At 47.0% G+C, this 23490-nt stretch overlaps 1 protein-coding gene across 6 annotated transcripts in view; it reads left to right on the top strand.

Annotated features, from left to right (window-relative positions):
• The window catches only part of WNK3 (WNK lysine deficient protein kinase 3), a 2095067-nt gene that overhangs the window by 237082 nt on the left and 1834495 nt on the right, over window positions 1-23490 (top strand). For all 6 annotated transcript variants that reach the window (XM_069645314.1, XM_069645316.1, XM_069645315.1 and 3 more), the window contains exon 2: window positions 14056-14711. In XM_069645314.1, coding sequence (XP_069501415.1) covers window positions 14187-14711 — 525 coding nt within the window. In that variant the 5' untranslated portion in view covers window positions 14056-14186. The remainder of the gene's footprint in view (window positions 1-14055; window positions 14712-23490) is intronic.

Genomic DNA, 23490 nt, shown 5'->3' with positions numbered 1-23490 from the left:
GTGTACCTGACTGGGGACAGAATGGCAGATCTGTTCGCCACGTGTCGGGTGTTTATGCAGTCGGATAGCATGTCGGCCTGGTGGTTCCAGCGGCTTCTGGGCCTCATGGCTTCATGCGTGCTGGCTCTTCCTCTTGCTCGTCTCAAGATGAGGTGGACGCAGATGGCTCTTCGGAGCTCATGGCTCCAAGCAGTGGATCCAGATTCCAAAATGATAATGCCACCTTTCATGGGGGCGGACCTCTTGTGGTGGTCGTTTCTCAGCGGTCTGTCTGTGGGCGCTCCCTTCAGGACCCTTGCCCACTATTGACTGTCACAACGGATTCCTCCCTTCTGGGTTGGGGTGCGACGCTGGAAAATCTTCAGGTTTCAGATCTTTGGTCGTCACAGGAGAGACGGCTTCATATAAATTATCTGGAGCTCCTTGCGATATCCCCGACGCTGAAAGCGTTCAAACCAGACATTGTCAACAGGGCGATACGTGTCCGCACGGACAATGCAGTGTCCATGTTCTGTATCAACAAGCAGGAGGGTACTAGGTCTCCTCTTGTGGATCTTGCCATTCAGATCTGGGAATAGGCCATTCAGCATGGTATCTGGATCGTAGCAGTACACTTCCCGGGCCAGCTGAATGTCACTGCAGATGCCCTCAGCCGACGAGCAATTGTCAACTACTAGTGGGGAACTGAACACAGAGATCCCCTCAGATATTTTTCGCTGTTGGGGCACTCCAGAAGTGGACCTCTTTGCGACATCTACAAACAGGAAGCCTCTTGGAACGGGCTCGGCTCCTCCTCACTGGGGGAATGCGCTCGAGATTTCATGGCACAACATGAAGGCCTACGCTTTTCCGCCTCTTCCTCTGATCCATCGGGCGTTTTGCAAGCTAAGGAACACAGCGAATTGCTCCCTGCTGTTCATAGCCGCTTGGTGGCCGGCCAGGTTTTGATTTTCGGAGCTTCAGCATCTGTCGGTGTGCCCACTGCTCAAGCTTCAGCTGGTCCCCAACCTGCTTCACCAGAGCGATCAGCAGCTGTGGCACCCCTCCCCACAATCATTCAGCTTGGCAGCTTGGTGCCTGAGTTCAGATCTTTAGAGCGCTTCAATTTGTCTGTGGATAACATGCGCATTATTCAAGCGGCCAGGAAGCCCCCAACAAGATTGCCGTATAGGAGCAAATGGCTACGGTTCTGTCACTGGTGTTTGGTCACGCAGCTGGACCCCAGGGAGGCTACTATGGACATGGTCCTGTCTTTTGTTTCACATCTGGCAGAGTCTGGCATCAATGTCTTGTCCTGCAGGACATATTTATCGACTGGTGCCGCTCATTTGTTCACTGACCAGTGCTCTTTTTCGCTGTCTAATCCAGTCATTAAAAGACCCTTTGCGGGCCTGATGCATCTTTCTCCTCCTAGTCGCAACGTGCATCCAAGGTGGGATTTGAATGTGGTCCTTACGGCTTTGTCATAAACCTTTAGAGCCCATGGCTACTGTTGCTTTTTAAGTACCTTTCATTGAAAGTGTCTTTTTTTGATTGTTGTGACTTCCTCAAGGCGTGTAAGTGAGCTTCAGGCCTTGTCGGAACATCATTCCTTAGCTTTCATAAGGATAAGGTTGTCTTGCGAACGAATCCCGCCTTTCTTCTGAAGGTGGTCTCTGATTTTCATTTTGAATCGGTCAATCTCATTGCCTGTATTCTTCCCAGAACCGGCCTCAGAGGCCGAAAGGGTCCTGCACTGCCTGGATGTTCGAAGAGCCCTTAAGGTCTATTTGGACAGAACATTTGAGCTTAGGAACTCTTCGCAGCATTTTGACCTTCGGAAATCCGCAAGGAAAGGCGTCCTCAAACGACCATCTCCCGGTGGATTGCGACCTGTATTTCTGAGGCGAATACCATTCAGGGTCTTCGGGCCCCAAAGGGAATTCGTGCTCATCTTGTGCGGGGCAAGGCGGCTGCCGTTGCCTTCCAAAAGTGTTCCCTGGGAGACCATTGTGAAAGCGGATACGTGGGCCTCCCCAGCGTCTTTTTGTTAGCATTACTATCTGGACATGAGCTCCAGGGCTGATGCTCATTTCGGTCAAGCTGTGCTTAGGAACCTGTTTCAGTAAGAAGTTTCCATCCACCCGTCATTCCTGTGAGGAGTGCTTGGGAATCTCCCATAAGTAAGAAGAAAAGGGCACGGGACATCGTAGTATAATAAAGTTACTCACCGTAGTGACTACCTTACTCCTAGTCCATAGTCCCCTTTCCTCCATAAGCCCGCCTGCCATTTCCCCTGTTATTGCTTAAAGGTCATAGTCCTGGCAACAGAAAAGGACTGATGGGCGATGCGCTGGGCGAAGCTAAGGAGGGCAGGGTTAGCGCTGCGTGCAGTACACCGCGTAAAAAGGACACATTTTTGAAAAATGTGATGCTTTTTACAAAGTGCTCCGGTTCCGTCCCACAGGACGGAGGAATGTCCCATAAGTATGGAGGAAAGGGGACTATGGAGTAGGAGTAAGGTAGTCACTACGGTGAGTAACATTATTATTTGTGCAGCTGCCACATGGTCATCTGCACACACCTTTACAAGATTTTATAGCTTGGATTCCCCCACTAGCCAAGAAACTAAATTTGGGAAGGCAGTATTGCATTTAGTGCATACTTAAAGAATACAATTTCACTCCCTCCTCCTACATATATTACTGCTTTGGGAGTCTATCAAAGATGAGGAATACGTGGGAGGACACAATCCATTCGAAGAACAAGTTACTTACCTGTGTTAACATTCTTTCGACTGGATGTTCCTCCCGCGTATTCCTTATCGCCCCTCCCATCCTTCCCCGCAGTAAAACTTCTCTTGTAATTGCAGTCTGCGATCGCTTAAGGATAGTAACCAGCTCATCCTGCACAATACTTAACACTTCAAAATGGAATTGCGCAATGGACGCTGCACGCAACTACCTATACCATTGATGACGTGACGGAAGCCTCTGAGGGACATCGACTCGACAGGCATCGACGCGCAGTGCCCTATACTGGGGAAAACATTTTTTCCGAAGCAGCAAGCTGGATATGGGAATATCAAAGATGAGGATTTTGTGGGAGGAACGTCCAGTCGAAAGAACTTTACCACGGGTAAGTAACTTGTTCATCTATCCTGTTTGCAGTGGGTGGGTGGGTGGATCCTGGAGCACACGTCGTCCATTAGCATGAGTGTTAACCATATTCAACTTAAGCTTAAAAGCCCACCTAGTTCTGGATTGCCACAAAACATTCTCGGATCCTCTGCACTTGGGTATGTCCATAATTTGAAACGGACTGGTGTGCCATCGGCATTAAATGTTAAAGTGCAACCAGTGTGACTGGATAGCTTGACCATGGGTGAAATATGTGGTACGTCCTTCAATCGCGGGATGTTTTTTTTACGGGTTTTTTTACTGCTGATTTTTTTTTTATGGGAAAAAACTCCATTTTAGGGGGTTAGAAAAATATATATTTGGGGTGTGGGTGTTAGGGAATATATAAAAAAATTTATTTTAATATGCAGGTTACACCGGTTGCAAGGAGCCCTGGGTCACTCCTCTAAATTTGGTGGAGACTTGGAGCTGAAAAGAGGAACAGTGACTGCCTAATTGTTCAGAGAAATTAAACTCTGCTAGAGCTGGCCCTGAAAGACTGAGCTCTTAAAATTGACGGTTTTAAAAGGTGTTGCTTGTTGATGTTAGGCCAGGGTCTGCGTGAACAAGTAGGGAACAGTGCTGACATTGGTAGCAATCCAGGGATTGTCCAGTACCAAAATAATCAGTGACTCAATGCTTTGATTTGGCTGAAATGTTTTCTTCACATGTAGTGCATGTAGATTGAAGCATCAACAGGTCTGTTGGCTGTATGGCAACTCCTCTACCAGGAGCTTCACATCAACATTAAACAAGATGAACCAGTAGTTGAAAGAAATCTGTGGTACAATAGGTTTCTGTTAATAAAGGTGGCAATTGTGTTTTAATCACTTCAGTACTATATCGGAAACCAGGTATAGCTCAAAGAATCAAACCAAATGAGCAGATATGAGGGTTGCATAAGGTGTATTAGTTTGAACAGGACGAGGTTCCATTTGAGTCTCCAGAAGTGCATTCATTTCAAAATCTGATAGGGCGAACGACCATGAACGGGCTCAAAAACAGTTTCAGTGCATATGTGTTGATAAGGGTTGATTCTTTTAATCCAAATAGTGCCTCTCTCATACTCGGTGGAAGGTTGGGGGGGTATCTGCATGTAAGAAGGCATGGGTAATAAGCTCCCAAACTACCACAAATGTCCTTTTGATAATTAATGGGAGGAAATGCAAACCAAACGGAAGCTGTTCTTCGCTTTCACAGTGGCGTGTGTGGAAATACTTAGCTGATTTTTATGTTTCAACTTTTCAGAAGGATCCGAGTTCTGCCACCGTCTATACACTGCAGATTTTGTCTGGGTCTTGAATTGCACCATTCAATAGAAAGTAAAGTCTATTGGGGGGGTAAACACCTCAAGGAGTAGGGTATTATTGCAGGCAAGTGCTATAGGAAGTTCTTTGGGGGTATTCTATTTTTTTGGCAGCACAAGAAACCAAAATGGATGATTGATGTTTGTTTCATACATGTCCGAGGGTCTTGGTGGAATTGACAGCTTGTCAGCAAAGGTGCTGTTACTGTAGAAAAACCAGCATAGTGGTTTGACCAGAGCAATGACAAAAGTGACAAATATTGTTAGAACGGGAGAGAAGTCATAACATGATCTCTCTCCTGTTCTATCTAATGGGTATGCCCAGTGACCAGTTTCCAGAGCCCTATGTTTGCCAAAGGGACACACACAAGTTTGGTCTAAATATTTTGGTTTCCCAATGTGACAATGTTTTTTGGCAAGTGAGGAAACAAAATTAGTTAACTGGTGTAGCAACAAAATCGGCATCTTGTGGACCACTAGGCTAGTCCATCGCGGGTTATGTTTGTTACTCTGATCTTCTGTGTAGTTGTAAATGCAGAAGTTCCTCAAGGAGCATAATTGTCCAAATGCAAACCACTGGTCACTTTTGTGGATGGTAGTTTTGGCCCGACGATAGACTATGCCGGGCAGCTGGGCGTCTGGCTGGGAGTAGGAGCAGCTGTAAAGCCCTTTCTCAGATATGCTTCTTGAGAGCAGTTTCTAACTGCATATTAGACTGCTACTGTTCAGAGAAATGTATTTTTACAAGGTAGTATTTGAGATTGGTGTTGTCTGAGTCTGGTCTACACATTTAATATTTTCGAATCTTTGGGTTTATTGTAGAGTGTTCGGACTGATGCCTTGTCCTCCTTCAGAGTTGCTATGTGTTAATTCATTCCAGGAATTCCTTGCCACATATTTGACCTCTTGTAAGACTCTCATGATATGTATTCTGCTGCAGGTGCCATGCCGTGATGTGATCTAGGTCAATAACTACTTGTGTTGATTACCTTGCGGGTGGGGGCTTGATCTTGAAGGAAAATATTTTATTTTCATGCTTTTTGCACACTGTCTATGCACAAGGTACATTAAGTACCTCTAGAGAGTGATCTGTGTGAATGTATACTTTCTTTTGGATAGACAGAAGTTCTTCAGGACATAGGATGACCGGGCAACCCCATGGATGGCATGCTTTACATTTGTAGATGACCTGTAGGAATGTAGACAATAACCAGGTGTAGTAGGGAAGCATTGCTATAATGAGGAGGTAGCTCTGATGTTGGATTACACATGTTTATATTACAAAATTACTAATTCGAATGGATTGTGTCCTCCCTTGTATTCCTCATTTTATGATCTCTCCATCCAGCATTGGCTGCTTCGGAATTTTTTTTCTCAGTAGAGCATGTGTCATGATGCCTGCCCCTCATGCCCCCAGCCCTCCAAGATGTCAGGCTGGAGCCAGGCCACGATCACCTACATGGCCCTCAAGGGCCTCTCCCTCCAAAGACCCACTTGGAGTCAGACTTGGCGCTTGTGGCACCAGACTCACTCACTCCCATAGGATAACATTGGGGATTGGACTTGTAGTGCATTGATGGGGACAAGATGGATGCCCCCACGTATTTCGGTTCCCAGAACTGCATGTGCGGTCTAGTCTTTTGGGTGTGGTTCAGCCCAGAGGCACCTGGGATACCCAGAGACTGTTTAAGCCACACCCAGGCTGAGAAACATGCTTTGCGTTTTCTGCAGCGTGACACTCGCCGTGTTCGGATCGGTCTCCAGTAGGCCTGCATCTTTCTTCTGCGCTCAGCTCCTACAAGAACACCGTCAGGAACAGCCTTACCTTGCGGCGCTTCTGCCCATCATTCATCGCTCCTTCTGTTCTGCGGGCATCTTCGGCGGTGTCATTCCTATCCCGGCACGCCACTTCCTAAGGAAAAGGGAAAAGAACAGAAAAAAGACATTAGTAAGCATTCTGCAAATCTTTGCTTATTTTTAAATACTGTACGAGCTTCAAACGCTTACCTGAATCCCAGCCGCTCTGCGGGAACTCTGTCTCCGGAACTTCTCATCCATCTGCAAGAGGGAAAACACACTCCAGGTTAGCGTGAAAACATCTAGAGGCGCTGCATACCACGCTTACCCACCGCATTTGTTCTTCATAACCAGCATCCACGCTGTAAATGTCGCGGCACCTAAAAGACACAGAAAAATAACTCGGTTTATGCAAATACGAAAGGGGTGCATCGCGCTTTCACTCACCTTCAGCTCTACTCATCTCAGCAGCACGCAGCCATCCCCGGACGCCGGCCATCATCTAAGGAAGGAAAGGAACGAAGTTAGTGAACTGTTCAAAAGACTCATTATACTTACCTGTGGGACTCTTCCTAGTGAAGTAACTAGGCAGCAACAAGCCCGCATCAATCAACGTGCCCCTGCGCTGAAACCAGGACGGAGAGCACACTATCCAAAAAAAACAAGGTGAGCTGTGGATCAAAGGGAAGGGTTGGACCCCTGGGAAGAAGGGGTTCAAGCACACCGAGACAATAGGGAGTTAAACTCTACCAATCCTGTGTTTCAGGCCCAGTCTCCAGTCGAATAGCCTCCAGGGAAGGGTTTGAGGTCGTAAACGGTCAGAACATGCTGAGTGACGTCCCCGTGGATACCAGGTGAGCGTTACAGCATGTCGTCGACTCTGTCCCTTGATGGCCTCTGTCCGCACTCGAGCATGTCACCTACTGTCTTTATAGCACACACTGTGCCTGTTACTTCAGTTCCGTTTTCCCCACTGACTTCGCTCTGGATACGGTGCGATTTTTGTGAAATCTAGACTATTGCTGCATAATGTTGACGCCAAAGACTGGGATTAAGAAGTGCGTGGATTGTGGTGCCAAGATGTCACCACTGTGTTTGCCTCTGGGGTATCGGGATCGATCAACAGACGGCAAACTGCAGCTCCCGTCAGTCGATGACAGGAAAGGCATTGAAGGAAAGAAAGGGGAAATTTGCTGCGGGTAGGCCCACCCCTTAAATCTCCATTGACGCCGTCGAACAAGATCCTCTGACAAGCAAAGTTTGAGGGGTGAGTCTCCTCTGAGAAAGTGCTCTCGAAGCGACTCTCGTCACTAGTCTTCCTGAAAAAGATCTAAGGTGTCAGTCGTCATCCTCAAATTCCTCTCCCGACAGCAAGGTGTCCTGCCCAGGTAGTTATACGAACAATAGGGATGCCCGTTCGTGCAGGCGTGAGTGGGGGCTGGATAAAATGTAGAAACAAAACCTAAGAAGGTACCCACGCCGTAGGCAGTCCTAATTTCTGACAGTTATTTAAATTAGATCTCCAGAGTAATATAACAAGGAATGTGCTTTGAAAAAAAGTCCCACAAAAAGGGACCAAAGAAAGTCATTACAGTACAATAATGAATTTAATATGTAACACACACTTGATATTCAGATCACTTTTTACAAAGATTAGATGAAAATATTTGGAGAATAAAAAAGGGAACATGAAATAAAACATTCATAATATATACATAAATTCACAAAACAATATATTCATCAAGTACATTTCGGATAAATATTCTACAACTTAATTGAGAAACAATCCTGGTAGGAAACCATTTGTTCCTACACAAATACTTATCAGGGTATTTGAAAAATGACCCTGATAAGTATGGAGAGATATTAAACAAACAACTGAATTTATGTAATTGTCTGCCAATTACATAAATTCAGTTGTTTGTTTAATATCTCTCTTGATGAATATATTGATGAATTGATGAATATATTATTTTGTGAATTTATGTATATATTTTATTTCATGTTCCCTTTTTTCTTAAAATATTTTCATCTAATCTTTGTAAAAAGTGATCTGAATATTAAGTGTTACATATTAAATTCATTATTGTACTGTAATTACTTTTTCTTTGGTCCCTTTTATGTGACTTTTTTTCAAAGCACATTCCTTGTTATATTACTCTGGAGATATAATTTAAATAACTGCCAGAAATTAGGACTGCCTACGGCGTGGGTACCTTCTTAGGTTTTGTTTCTACAGTCCTGCCCAGGTAGATCAGCTACGAAGGCTGAGTGGGAGACGTTTTGTCTAGAGATAATTAAAATATTTGAGAAGGCGGCTCCTGCCCCTTCGAGGGGAAAACCCTTACGGGCCAGGACCCTGTTGTACCTTCAAAAGCCTATAAGGCGTCAAAGGAGAAGAATCTTGCATGCCCTCGAGCTGAAAAACAGTTGGCCCGCCCCCTGCATCCCCCTGAGGCCTCTGGTCGAGGAGAGGCCTACTTCTCTTCCTTCAGTGGCTCGTTCAAATCATGGGTAGAGTCCATTGAAGGTAAAACCATTGACGTCAAAGCCATCAATGGGAATTAAAAAGCGCTTTAAGCCCTTGCCCAAAAAGACTTCTGCAAGTCATTTTTGTGGAGGTTGAGACCACAGATGAGGACACACCACCATTTAGCCTAGAATTTGGAACACCAAATGTTCCAAAGGCTCTGGTGTCAGAGTCCAGAATGGAGAATCTGTATGACAAATTGGAGTGCAAGTGGTCTGGACATCTCCCCTGAGGTTGATTTTGCTACACCTGACCCAGATGAACATGCTGAAGTATCATATAGACAGCTAACGAATAGGGTCACGGAATACCTTGGGTGGGCGAGACATGCTACTGTGGATCAGCAGGATGACCATAAAAATTAATTGGACAACGGTCCACAAAAGGGAGTCGCCCAACACTAACCCAGATGTTAATAAATCCCTGACAAAGTAATATAAACAATCTAGTGTTGATCCAGACTTCCTCTTAAAGCATCCTACACCTGCGAGTTTGGTTGTGCAAGTTGCCACATTCACGCCAGCAGCTATCCTATTAACCCTCCCGATAGGGACGATTAGTGGTTTGACACCCTGGCAAAAAGGTTATTTTTGGCCAGCATGGCCCTTAAATTGTTAAATAGCTTATGCGCTCTCATTGTAGATCAATGGCAGCTGGCATATACGTGAGGGAGAGGAAAGTGATGGATTCCTTACTCTAAGGATGGCCAAGACGCAGTGTGCGAGCCCCTACAGTCGTGCCTTGACTCTGCTGACCGAGTCGGTAGGGCAATGGCGGCTAGCGCTGTCTAGTCAAATGGTCGACAAAGGGTCGACAGTCAAAAGGTCGACACAATTTGGTCGACAGGTTAAATGATCTAATTTTTTTTTTAGTTATATATATATATTTTTTTTAGGTTTTTGTTTAGGGAAAAAAGTGGTTTTTAGCAACAAAAAAAAGGGTTGGGGGGGGGGGGGGGGGGGGGGGGAAACCCAGGGACCCCCCCAAAACAAATGTGAAAAAAGAAAAAAAATTTTTCGATCATTTGACCTGTCAACATTTTGGTGTCGACCATTTGACCTGTCGACCCTTTAGATTCGATCATTTGACCTACAACCGCAGCTAGCACAGTAACGAGCAGATTTGCGTGGTTACGCAAGTCTGATTTTGTACCAGACGTTCATTCCAGACTTCTCAACATGCCTTTTGGCAACAAGTCTGGTGAAATTTTAGAGAAACTTCAGACATCAAAAGTAGGTGCCAAGTCATAAAGTGCGCAATAAGGCAGCCTCAGTCTTACCATCCAACTTCTCAGGGATGGAGAGGGTTGGCCCTTTCGTTACTACACTTCCTCTGGAAGAGCGAGGGGTCAAGCCAGTCTGAGAGGCCAAAGAAAATTCCCTTGAGATTGACTAAATCGAGGTACGATGTGCCCTTAGGCTGCAGCGGCCTTACCCTCGGCCGCTGCCACAGCTGGCCCAAAACCTCTCTGATGCCTTAGTCCACAGGACTGCGGTGGGGAGCATGCTCAGTCAGCATCTGGAAGAATGGCGGGGCATTACCTCTGATGCTTAGGCCTTACAAACAATAACCCAGGGTTGCTTCCTTCCTTTCTTAAAAAGGCCTCTGGATCATCCACCAGGAAGCCACACCCTCAAAACTCCGGATCCCCTCCTCTTGCAGAAGATCGCCATCCTGCTGGAGAAAGGTGCCATAGAACCGGTACCTGTGACTGAGAGGAACTGGGGGGGGGGGGTACGCCCCATGCTTTTTGGATCCCCAAGAAGGCTGGTGGACTGCGACCCATTTTGGACTTGAGATACTTGAAGTTCCTAAGGAAGGACAAGTTCAAAATGGTTACTCTTTCTCGGCTCCTTCAGGCCTTCCAGCTTCAGGACTGGATGGGATCATTAGACTTTCAGGATGCTTAATTGCATGTGCCAATTCATCACAAACACAGGAAGTACCTGAGGTTCGCCATTGGCAATTTTCATATCGGTTTAGAGTTCTGCCATTAGGACTCGCCTCAGCCCTAAGGGCTTTCACCAAGTTGATGGCGGTGGTGACAACAAGTCTCAGGAGAGGAAGGGGTTTGCATCTACCCTGATCTGAACGATTGGCCGATCAGTGCAGGTTCTCCCGAACAGGTCTTAAAACATCTCAGCATCACCTGCTCCTCTCTCCACAGGTTGGGCTTCTCCTTCAATTTGAAGAAGTCCCATACGATACCATCTCAAAAACTTCAAATCATTGGAGCAGTCCTAGATGCTTCCTCTGAGAGGCTCGCTACCCGAGTTGAGGGCTCAACATATTCAGCAGATGGTTGTCAAAGTTCCATAATGGCCGATGTCTTCCGGCCTTAGATTTCTTTTTTTTAATTATTTTTCTTTTTTTAGGTTGCTTGGCCTCATGGCCTCCTGCACGTTTCTGGTGCCAGAGGATTGCCTGAGAATGAGACCCCTCCAATGCGCCCTCAGATTCCAGTGGTCTATTTTCAGGCAGGATGACAGCCCTTCTTCAGGTCCTGAGCAAGGTCGCGCAGTATGGCCTGTGGTGTGGCCTGCAAAGAGAATCTGAAAGGGGAACCTTTCTAGCAACCTTGGCCAGAGATAACCGTAGTTCAGGACACCTCCCTCACGCCAAAGATTTGACCATCAGTGATCGTTGGCCTCCATCGGAGTCCAAACTACATAGCAATCTTTTGGAGCTGAGGGCAATTGGACTAGCGCTGATGGCCTTTCTGCCCTCTCCGGCACTACAGTGGCCATTTACTACCTCCATACCGGAGGTGTAGGGTCACTACCACTGTGCAGAGAGGCAATGCAGCTCTGGGCTCTTCAAGAAGGAATCTCCCTGTCGCCAGTTCATTTAGCCGGAGAGGAGAACACAGCGGCTAACGCTCTGTGGAGACAGAGCAGAGTCTCCCACGAGTTAGAACTAGCTCAGAAAGTCCCTCAAGAGATCTTCACCATTTGGGAAACCCCTCCAGTGTATTTGTTGGTGTCCGGTGTCAACAGGAAGTGCGAGCTGTTCTGCTGCAGGGAATTTCCTCCCGAGAGGAGCTCTAGGAATGCGTTCGTAGAGGACTGGGAGTTTCCACTCCTGTACACGTTTCCTCTAGACCCCGTCATTCCTCATGTTATCAGGAGGTTGAGAAAGTTCAGGAAAACCATGATCCTGATTGCTTCGGATTGGGCAAGGAGGACGTGCTACCCCAACCTTCTGGACATGCCCATCTGCCCTCCAATTTGTCTTCTGACAAGAATGCGCCTTCTCTTACAAGAGGGAGGTCGGAATCTCCATGCAGAGGTCAAGACTCACAAACTTCATGCCAGGTTGAGATGCATGTATTCGGACCTCCCGGAAGATTTGTTGAAGGTGTTGCTTTCAGCCAGAGGACCAGCAATAAAATCTCTGTATCGCTGCAGTTGGAATATGTTTTACAGCTGGTGCAGAGATAAGAATGGGTATCCTGTTCTGTGTGACACAGCCATGTTATCTTTCTTGCTGCCTCTAGCCAATCTGGGGCTCCAGGATGGGACTGTGAAAGGGTACTTGGCGGCGCTATCCATCTTATTGCCAAATACCTGTTGTGCAATTCTTGAAAGGGCACACTAATGTGTTCCTATGGTCCCCTTTGTCGTTGCCGTTTGGGATTTGAACTTGGTTGTGAAATGTCTTATATGTGCTCCTTTTGAGAAGCGTTATTCTTGTCCTCTCAGGATGTTAACTTTGAAGAGAGTTTTCATTGTGACCATAACTTCAGCATGCAGAGTGAGCGAATTGCAGGCTCTGCCGTGCAAACCGCAGTTTACCACCTTCAAGGAGAAAGTCTTAAGAGCCTGTGCCGCCGTTCTCCCAAAGGTGGTATCAGAATTTCACCTCTCAGAAAATAGTCCTACCAGCATTTTACCCGCCACCTCTCCCTGGTAAGGAGGAGGAGAGACTTTATCGCCTTGACCCCAAAAAGGCTTTAAGCTTATACATCTCTAAAAAGGCTAAAGTGAGGCAAGATGGCCAGTTGTTTATTGGGTACACTGGTCAAAGACTAGGCTTGGCAGTGACAAAAGACTATCCCATTGGATAATTCTTTGCATCACTGAATGCTATAACTTAGCCGGAAAGGACGTTCCGGTGGGCTTGAGTGCACACTCGACAAGGGGTGTGGACACTTCCTCAGCTTTACAGAGAGGGGTGCCGGTGCAAGATATTTGTGCGGCAGCACTTGGTCTGCTTTGCAGACCTTTGCAAAATATGACTGTTTGGATTCTGCGTCAGGACAGGAAGCAGATTCAGGAAAGCTGTGCTTCACAGCATTAATGACAAATGATAAATTCTTAATCACCTCCAACACAGTACTGCTTTGGAAGTGTATCATAAAATGAGGAATGCATGGGAGGATAAACAAATTACTTACCCTTGGTAAGTAATGTTTTTTCGACTGGATGTTCCTCTCACGTATTCCTCATCAACGCTCCCATCCTACCCTGTGTTTCTTTCTTAAGTGCCTGATATTTGGACTTCGCGAAGACAGGTGTTCTGATACCTGAGGTGTGGGAAGGGGAGTAGGAACTGAAGTAACTGGCGCAGTGCGTGCTATATATACTGTCTGTGACGTCCTGCTCGAGACGCCCTCTACCAAGATTTTCTTTCTCCCAAACAGGTGACGGTAAAGCAGAGATCATAAGAGGAATACGTGGGAGGAACATCCAATCGAAAGAACATACCTGGGGTAAGTAATTTGTTCTTCTGTGCTCTTGAACAGTAGTCCCTCGGTTCTCTGCAAAAAACAACCTAGCACAATGCCTTGCTATATGGAAAGGGTTTCCTGTTGAAGGACACCATGCAGCAATCCTGTGATGCTTCTAGCAGTGTTCAGTGAGCTGGTGAGATTTGCCATTTTACACATCTTTCTCTTGCTGTACAATGCTGAATGCACACTTGGCAGTGTGAGTTTTTAATGAAAAGCTGATGGCTTGTCACGTTCATAATAGGGCATGTTTCTTAGTACTGGGCAAGTATGGGCCTGTATTCCTGTAGGGTGAAATCAAAATAACATTTAACTGAAACTGGGTGCTTTGCAGCTTTTAATGTAGTCGGACACTTGTTCGCTAGTTGCACCAGGCAGCTGAAATTTCGGCTGTCCATGCCAACCTATACCGGCTGTCTGCTAGACTGAGTGAACCTATACGGTTTGTCAGTTCTGTGAGAAAGAATATTCATATATTTGTTTTAATGCTACATTTAATTTTGTGCCATTTTATCAACACAATTTTCTGTTGCAGATTACTGCAAGGATCCCCTCTGTGGTGTCTTGACTGGAGAATGTTGACAGGCGACGCTGCATTGAACCTGTGATGAACCTTTGAAAGGATAGAACAGGACTAAAGACTTCCTAAGTGCAAAGGGGTTCATAATGGCAACGGACTCTGGAGAGCCGGCCAGCACAGAGGACTCTGAAAAACCGGATGAAGCCTCACTGCCGAGCAGACTGCCTTCCAAGGACGTGCCCATGACGATTACGACGGGGACAGAAGAGAGGGGTCGTGTTTCTGTTGCTAAGGAAATCACTGAAAGGAAACGATTTTTCCGCAAGAGTGTGGACATTGCTGAGGATGACAAACTGGTTGAGCCATCGCTGAAGGATGAGCGAGAGCAGATGGTCAGCCAGAAGGGTGATGGCTTACTCACTGTGGAGTCTTTAGGGCTTGCAGGGAAGGTTGACTCTAGTGCCAAGGTTCTCTCCGAAGCGGAAAAGGACTCCCTCAGGCAGAAGAATGAGAAAGAGATGGAGGAAGAGGCTGAAATGAAGGCTGTTGCAACCTCTCCCGGTGGCCGTTTTCTGAAGTTTGATATAGAGCTTGGACGTGGAGCATTCAAAACTGTCTTTAAAGGGCTAGACACCGAAACCTGGGTGGAAGTCGCCTGGTGTGAACTGCAGGTCAGTGCCAGAAGTGTTTACTTTTGATATGTTTAGTTGGATTGTCCATTGTTGCCTCAATTTTTTCCTCATGAATTTTTGCAATACAACTACTCTTACATCCTAATATGGAGGAATGATTAGAGCAAGATCTTCGATAACTGTGCTGTTTGGTTGGATGCTTCTATCCAAACATGTGGGGTTGCTTCCTTATTGTCTTTCTTGCAATCCGAAAACTGTTTTGCATGAAAATGTTTAAGGTGCCACAATTCTGCCAAAACTGTCTTCCCCTTTTCTATCCTTTGGGTGACAGGACTTAAAACATAACAATGATTCTAACTCGCGTCTAATTTTCACGGCATGGCCATGTGGTTTGCTCAGCTTTTCACATTTGTGGATGTATGGTCAGTGATGTGTACGGGTTGGAAGATTGCATAGACATATATTTTAGGCCTTAAAGGTTGAGTTGACAGTGATTTGTGTAGAGTTGGAGATCTTTTCTAATAATTAAACTCCAGTAGACCCTCCGAGCAGAGGGGCTCCTGCAGATTTTTATTTTAGTTGGTTCACCCTTTAATTTGCTGCAGTTGCGTTTTTCCCTTATTACTCCTATTTATCGGTATTCCATTCTACATGGATGGAACTGGAGTTTTTTTGCAGTACAATTTGTGTCCTTTTATTTTACCGTGTGGCCATGGCCTACCCCCACAAGCTTCGCTCTTCAGTCATTTTCTCCACTGGGTTGGGACTGGATTGATCCTGCACGTTTTTCCTGTTCTTTGGTCTTTTTTCCTCCATTACTTTTTTTCTTCTTCACCCCTTGCTTCCCAGTTCAGTCTGGTTTCCCACGACCTGTGCCAGGGCAACCAGGCTTTTGTTGTTATGCTTTCTAGGACTAGTATTTTGTGGTTACCGGCATGCATGCACTTCGTCTTGTGTCTCTATGGCTGGACAATTGGTGGAACAAGTATTTGTATTGCAATACCATAATTCGTTAGACCATATTAGGCATCTGGCACTGGGTGTTGGTCTTCATGTTCTTGGTCTGTCCCATTTTCTTTTTTTTGCCCCATAAATATTCGTGGGGTTTTATAGTAGAAAATGCACAGAAAAGCACTGCTATCTTGGCGAAACCGTAACCCAAAGATCATTCCCGATCTCCAACCCTACTGTTGAAAAAAGAAATGCAATATCCAAGAGCAACTAGAGGTAATGTAAGTCCTATTCAGAAATGCATATCAAAATAAGCAATGCGGCGACCCTGCCCCCCTGTTTCAGCCTCGGTAACATCAAAAGTGAAGAGGAAAGCACACTAGATGGAACAGTAATGAGAGCAAAAAAGGTCACTTGTCCTAAGTCCCAGAAAGCCACCATAAATTTCCACTCCTAGCTGATGATCTCGTTCCCACGCTCTCCCCAGTTCTGTACTCTCATATCGAGAAGGAAGCAGGTAACCAACATCCCCAGAGGACACTGACATCCCACCTTGTCCAACCAGATTATTACTGTTTTTCCATCCTCTCCCTGCACATTTTAGCCATTCCTGCTTTGAAGGGAGAGAGCGACTCTTCTACACCTGCGCCAAAAACATTTATCCTACCCTCAACATAGCACTGATTGATTTGTGCAACGTCTGCAACCTTCAAAATAGATTAAAATATCTTGCTCTACGGTTTGTCTTGTGATGCTTTACCCAGATCCTCTCCCATTCAGTTTTAAATTCATTACCCAGAGATGGAATATTTGTTTTATAAATTCCTTGCTTTTCCTAGTGGTCGACTGGTCCTGTATTAATTCAAAATGACTATTCCTCATGTACCTTATCCAAACATGCAGACTGCTTTGCCATACCTTTCATTTAGAGATTCAGGAAATCCCTTACTTCCTCCCCCAACTGTCTCTTGATGTTCCGTTATGGTCTTGAGTATATGCTCTTCAAAAGGTTGTCTTATGGTTTCCAAATCCAAAACCACCCAATCTTGTATTTTGCGTGGATCAATTTTCCCCAGCGAGAATGTTGGGCCCCAGAGAGCGGTTGATTGAGTTGTCAAAGTAGACGGCCCTTTATTCCCTCTCTCATCAGACCTATGTTCCCACAATACCCTTAAAACGATGTTCACCCAGCGCCCGTGGCCATGGAAGACTTAAGAGCCCAAAGATAGTATCTCGCTTGACAGGGAGCAGTGCAATAGTCCTCCAACTTCATCTAATATTTGGCCTCCTTCCTATCACATGAAATCTACCAAGACTCTTTACCGAGTTGCTTTAAAATGACTCTTGAATATCTGGTTCTCTGTGGGCAGTAAAGGGACCTGGTGTGCAATATGTTCCGTATTTTTCGACTGTACAAAGAACAAAATAGCACTGTTTCATGCTCTGAACCTAGATTTAGGGTTCATGAATGGAAACTTTGTAAACCCGAATAACTGATGCAGTAATGGATTCCTTTTGAGGGCTGACATTCACCCAAATCAGGAAATTGATTCCTTTCCCCATGTAAACAAATCTCTTCAACGAACCCCACATGCAGGGTGTAGTTAACTTCATATAACTGGGATACGTCCTTGGAAATGCATACACCAAAGTACTTAATCTTGTCCTTTACTGATGTCATCTAACTCGCCTCTTCCAATCTCCAGTCCTTCTGTGATCCCCTCCCCAAGGAAATGTTTTTCAATTTTTTGTAATAGGATCACCTGTGTTGTGGTTATTGAAGGAAGGCACAGAAGACACAAGTGACTGGGGTGAGCTGGAGAGACGGCATTTATACTCTCCCTTTCGTCCATATTTTTCAGACATTCCGTTCTGCGGGACGGGACCAGAGCACTTTTTGAAGTATCAAAAAAGATTTGTTTTTATTTTTACATGGGTCCACCGCTCATCGCTGCAGCCCTGCCTTCCTGAGTCCCGCCCGCCCAGCGCATTGCCCTTCAGTCCTTTTCTCGTCGAGGTTGGACGCATTTGCATCGTGTGGATTTCTTTTTCCCATCGTGTCCTTCAACTAGACCTGCTCTGGTTCCGCGGTCATCTTCATCTCCATCGATGCCAGAGCAACAGTGTTTTGTGTCTTGTTCTTCTTGCAAGCGTCTCTTCGCGGGGGCGTGCGTATCCTCATTCTTTGCCTTGAGTGCTTAGGCCCGAAACATCGGTGGAATTCCTGTCTTTACTGCGACTCTCTATCCGTTTGGGCCCTTCAGCGTAGGCTTGTCAGATGGGGATGTGTTCCAGCGGTTACCTCCAGCTCACCTTCAACAGTTCATCGACGAGAAGAGGAATCGTCCGATAAGTTAGTTACTTTTTAGCGGACCCCAGCCAGTTGACTCCTTCCCGGGGTCGTCCAGTGCTGGGAAGGGGCTTGAAAGGCTCTAGCCTTACCAGAATTCGCCCTGAGGTATCTCGAAAGGGATCTAACCTGGATACTGGAGTAGCCTCTGACGTTCTCCTTCTGGGGGCTAAGGGTACCGGGATCACCTCCGAGGACCCCTGAATCAGGGCTAAACATACCAGGATTTTTCTTGAGGTTCCCAGGAAAGGGGCTACAAGTACTGGGGTTGCTCCAGAGGGTCCCCAAATGGGGGCTAAAAAGAAAATGAGCCGAACTGAGGGTCCCCATTCTGAGGGTCTTGACACCAGGCGTCAGCCTGCGTTTCCCCTCAAAGGGGCTGAACTCCATACTGGTCCTGCTGGTGAGCGTGGCAAAGAAGATGAGCAAAAGTCCTAAGTCTTTCCGTACTGGCTCTGCCAAGGTTCCCACACAGAGGCTAAAACTGACTCAAAAGATCCTATAAATCTTGTGGTGACAATGCCATTTACATAGACCTGTGATGCAGTTCTCCTCAGAGTGACAAAATGGCAGCCCAACCTACGCAGTCGGAGGCGGCCGTTTTGTAGGGTCCCTCCAAATTTTTAACTGTCAGGGGGATCTGCACCAAGCTGCCCTTTTCATTGCCCAGACTGGATAGCAGAAATCCTTTTCGGCTTACAGGCGCTTGAGATTTCCTCTGCTGCAAATAGTTGCGCTTCCACGAACGTCTGATCCTCTGCATTATGTAGATCCAGCCAGGGGCGGACCATCGTGGCAGCCTACTTCAATGGAGTTGTGGGGATACTGTCTTTTGGATTGGCTATTACCCACTCCTCAGCTTGGGCCTTACCCGGAGGATGCGTTCTTTGACAAATTCAGGGCCTCATGCACTATGATCCCTAAAATATGCATTCATCGGATCTCTTCAAGGATATGTATCCTAAGCCTCTCTAGCCTCAGCCCGCTCCTTAATTGCCTGATCAGGCACCGCGATTGCCTCCTCCGCTTCCAGCGGGGCCTACACCTCCAGTGCCTCCACTTTCGCTCATGCTGCCAACTCCTGTTGTGCAGCCACCTGAGCGTAAGGGGCCTGATACACCACATCTTTTGGAAACAGCCTTCAGTTCCCCACCAAAAAAGACACAGGGCAGATGGACGAAGATAATGAGGACCCGCCCCTTTCTATCAGAGCATTTCATGACAGGGTCTTGGATTTTATGGCGTTGCTAGTAATTCCAACTCTGGATCCCCCAGCCCTGACCTTAAAGTCACACGAGCGCTCAGGTCTTCTTTTTTGCAAAAAGACGTGCTCACAGAAGGCTGCAAAATGTGGGAAAAACCCCATCCCAGGCATCACTTTAACAAAATAATTGACGCTTGCCATACACTCCAGTCAGCAGAGGACATTTTCTCTTTTGCTTCCTGTCCTCCTCCTTCCTCTACGGTAGTGGCAGGGGCTACGCTTCAATCTAAGCCGCCTTCCTCCACCACCGCTTCACAGGTCTTGTCTAAAGACAAGATCCTCAATGGGGAAAAATGTTTTGGCCAATATGGGGCTTCCACTACGGCAGGAAACGTGGAGGTCATGCTTGCGGCAGTCAACCTCAAGTTATGGAAGGAATTGTTGGAATTTTAAGACTACTCCTCAAGACAAGCTGGAGGACTTCAAGGAAGGCCTGTCTGATGCTAGGGTGTTGGCTCAGGGTCTGCTTGAGGCTACAGCCTATCATATGGACACTTTAGCCCGGGGCCCTAGGATTGGGGTTAATGTTTCCCGACAGGCGTGGATCCATGCTACAAAGTTTTCAAGGGAGGTCCAAGAGAAAGTGCTTGACCTTCGCTTTGAGGGAAAAGATCTTTTCCACTCCTCCACTGATGAGGAACTGAAAAATAAAAAAGTCAGCTGACAGCCAAGTCATTGTCTGTTTTAGCAAACCCTGCCCCGACTAAAATGTCCTATACTCACAAATCGGTATCCCGATCAAGATCCTTTTCGGGTTTCAGGTTCAGAAGAGTATGCCAGGCCGATAATCCCTCCAGTGGGCCTCAGCGCAAACAGCGGAGACAAGGCGGGCAGTTTATCTCCCAGTCCTCAGCTTCCTCTTCGGCTACAGGTGCCCTTGCCTCTGATAAATCTACAAAATTATGTTTTTCATTGGTCCCACAAGTCTCTTGTGGGAGGACGGATTTTTTCTCATCTGGAGGAGTGGAGGACCATAACAGACGACGGTGGGTTTTGTCGGTCGCCCAGCGGGCTTTTGGCTACCTCTTCCAGATACTCCTTCTCACCCCACTTAACAACAGACAGGGTCTCCTTCTCTCAGGGCCGAGGTGCAGAAGCTCCTGGATGTCGGGCGGTGGATTGTGTCCCTCAGTCGGAACAAGGGGAGGGATTTTATTCCCATCTGTTCAGTGCCCAAACCCAACCAGGCTGACTTGCGCGCTATCCTAGACCTGTCCAACTTCAACCTTTCCCTTTCCTGAAGAGTAATTCAAGATGATCACACCCAACCAGATCAGATCCTCCCTTCTGAAGGGTGATTGACTCAGGGTGGTAGCTCTCCAGGATGCTTACCTGCATATTCACAAATTCCTTCGCTTCTCAGTAGGGCTGAAACATTTCCAATATCGAGGCCTGCCCTTTGGTCTAAGTTCAGCACTGCAAGTCACAATAACGGACTCATCCCTTCTGGGCTGGGGGCTGCGTTGCATCATCTGGAGGTTTTGAACCTATGGACCCCTCAGGACAGGCTGTCTCGTATTAATTACCTCAAGCTCTTGGCAGTGTTTCTGGCGTTGAAAGCATTTCTGTTCTATGTGAACAAACAGGAAGGCACCAGGGCTCCCCATCTTGTGAATCGTGGCATCCAAATTTGGGAATGGGTAGTGCAGAACAATATCTGGCTACAGTGTAAATTCCGGGGTGGAACAATATTGCGTTGGTTACCCTCAGCCATCATTCTGTGGCGAACCACGAGTGGGAGATTAACGAGAACGTTCTTTTCCACTGTTTCTCACAGTGCGGCATTCGAATGGTGGACCTGTTCGCGACTTAACAAAAAGCTTCTGTGCTACACCTCCAAGGACGAACTCGGTGCATCTTCCTTGGGGGATGTGCTCGAGATTGCGTGGGACAACATGCTAGTGTATGCCTTCCCTCCTCTGCCATTGATTCATCGGTCGCTCCGGAAACTCTCATAGCTCCTTGTAGGCCAGCCAGGTTCTGGTTCTTGGAACTTCAGCACCTGTCCATATGCAACCCGATCAGGCACAAACCTTCAGTTAAGCAGCATGGTTCCTGAGTTCCAATCCATAGCACAGTTTAGTCTTTCAGATGACAATATGCGTATAATTCAGGTTGCGTGCAGACCTTCAACAAGATCCCAGTACAAAAGCAAATGGCTTCGATTCTGTCACTCGTGCCTTTTGCGAAGCAGCTTGACCCTCGTCTAGCTTGTAGTGACTGTGTCCTGTCTTTCAAATCGCATCTAGCGGACATGGGCATCCCCATTTTGTCATGCAGAACCTATTTGTCTGCTATTGGGGCTTACCTTAGCGCGGATAATTGCTCTTTCACTCTAACAAATTAGGTCATAAAGAGACATATTGAATGGATTGTGTCCTCTCACGTATTCCTCATCTTTGATATATTCAAGTCTGCTTGCAAATTGCTTCTGGAATTTTGTCCTTAGGGTCTAGTGTCGTACAGCATCGAATCTTGGTCTTCGGTCTCTGTAGTGTCCCTTGTGGCGTTGACGCCGGAATATAGATTGATATATATTTTATTCCTATCGTGCTCGTACACAAGTGTTTCAGAGCACGACAAAGCAAGGGAGGGGAACAGGGGAGAACAAAACAACGATCTTACTAGGCCTAGTGACATTGAGAACGCGCAAGTGCATGGGGGAGGGGGAGGGGAAAAGTGCATGGAAGGAGGGAGAAGTGGAAAGTGCGAAGCAGAGGAGAAACGGATAAATAACAATAAATAAATAAATAATAAAGTCAACAAACAGTGGTAATGCTGCCAGCAATTTGCAAGTGCTAGGTTTAAGGCAGCAGACAGGGTAGGTCTGATAAGTGCAGGAAGAAAAAGGGGCAGGGCTGTATGGGTACAGATACAGACCCCAGTGCAAGGGGTGGCCCGGAGGCAGTGCGGGAGGGTGGCGGGGTGAGCAGGTACCTGGGCCCGAAGGACAGAGTGTGGCCAGGTGCACAGAGCCAAGAGAACAGATCAGCAGGGGAGAGGGGGAGCGAATGCAGAAGAAAAGAGGAAGGTCTTGAGGTGCTACCGGAGATGGTTCTCCTCAAGTTTGAGTGTCGGGGAAGCTGTTCCAGAGGGAGGTCCCAGCCAAAGACCAAGATCTACCCCCAGCTCGTTTCTTTGAAAAACGACTGACCCTGAAGGAGTTGGAGGTAGAGGAGCGAAGAGCTCAAGAGGGGAGATATTTGCCGAGGGATAGCTGAAGGTATTTTGGACCCAGGCCCCAGAAAGCCTTGTGGGCAATGCATAGGGTTTTGAATTTAATCCTTGTATCCACTGGGAGCCAGTGGAGAGATTTCAGAGCTGGAGAGATACCATCCCAGGGCTTGAGGCCAAGGACAAGTCTCGCAGTCCTGTTCTGGATTAGTTGCAGAGGGCATAGAGGCAGGTAGATTTAGAAAGAGGCTGTTAAAATAGTCCAAGCTAGAGAGAACCAGAGCTTGGGATACCATGAGCTTCTGGGGGAAGGAGACGAAAGGCAGAGTACCTCTGAGGAGGTGCAGTCGGAAATGTGACTTTTTAGAGGCCTCAGATGTGGGCGGAGAAGGAAAGGGTGGAGTCAAGGATGACCCCGAGGTTCTTAGCCTCGCAGGTGAGGGTAGGAGGAGGGCCAAAGGAGGCCGGCCAGAGAGTGAGGGGAAAGGATGGTGAAGGTGTGCCGATGAGGAGGATCTCCGTCTTGCTGGCATTCAGACAAAGATCATTGGCGGAACACCAATCTTGAATGGCAGTTAGGCAATCAATCAGAGATGAGAGGGAAAGCAGGTGATAGAGGGCAGCCTGAAAATGAGTTGAGTGTCGTCAGCGTAACACTGGAAATTTGAGCAGAAAGTGGCAATGCAGTGGGCGAGAGTTGCCAGATATTGGTTGAAAAGCCAGGGCGAGAGGTTAGACCCCTGGGGAACACCACAGGTAGAGAGGAAGATAGATGAACGGGAGGACCCAAGTTGGACCTGGGAGGGTCGCTCTGAGAGGAAAGAGGTCAGCCAGGCCAGAGCCTGATCAGTGATACCCAGGGCTTCACGGAGACTGTTGAGCAGGATGGTATGGTGGACCGTGTCGAAGGCAGAAGAGAGATCGAGGAGGATGAGGACAGAGGGAATGTTAGTCAAGGTTGGAGAGCAGATCTTCAGGGATGTTCAGGAGAGCAGTTTCCGTGCTTCTGGCAGCTCTGAAGCCAGACTGGTGGTCATGGAGACAGCCAACAGAATTGGAATGAAGGTTAAGCTGAGAGA

Source organism: Ambystoma mexicanum, chromosome 2p, assembly GCF_040938575.1.
Source record: "Ambystoma mexicanum isolate Mex_15411 chromosome 2p, UKY_AmexF1_1, whole genome shotgun sequence".
Taxonomy (NCBI): Eukaryota; Metazoa; Chordata; class Amphibia; order Caudata; family Ambystomatidae; genus Ambystoma; species Ambystoma mexicanum.
The sequence above is the reverse complement of the archived record's forward strand: the minus strand, read 5'-3'. Positions and strand labels throughout refer to the sequence as shown.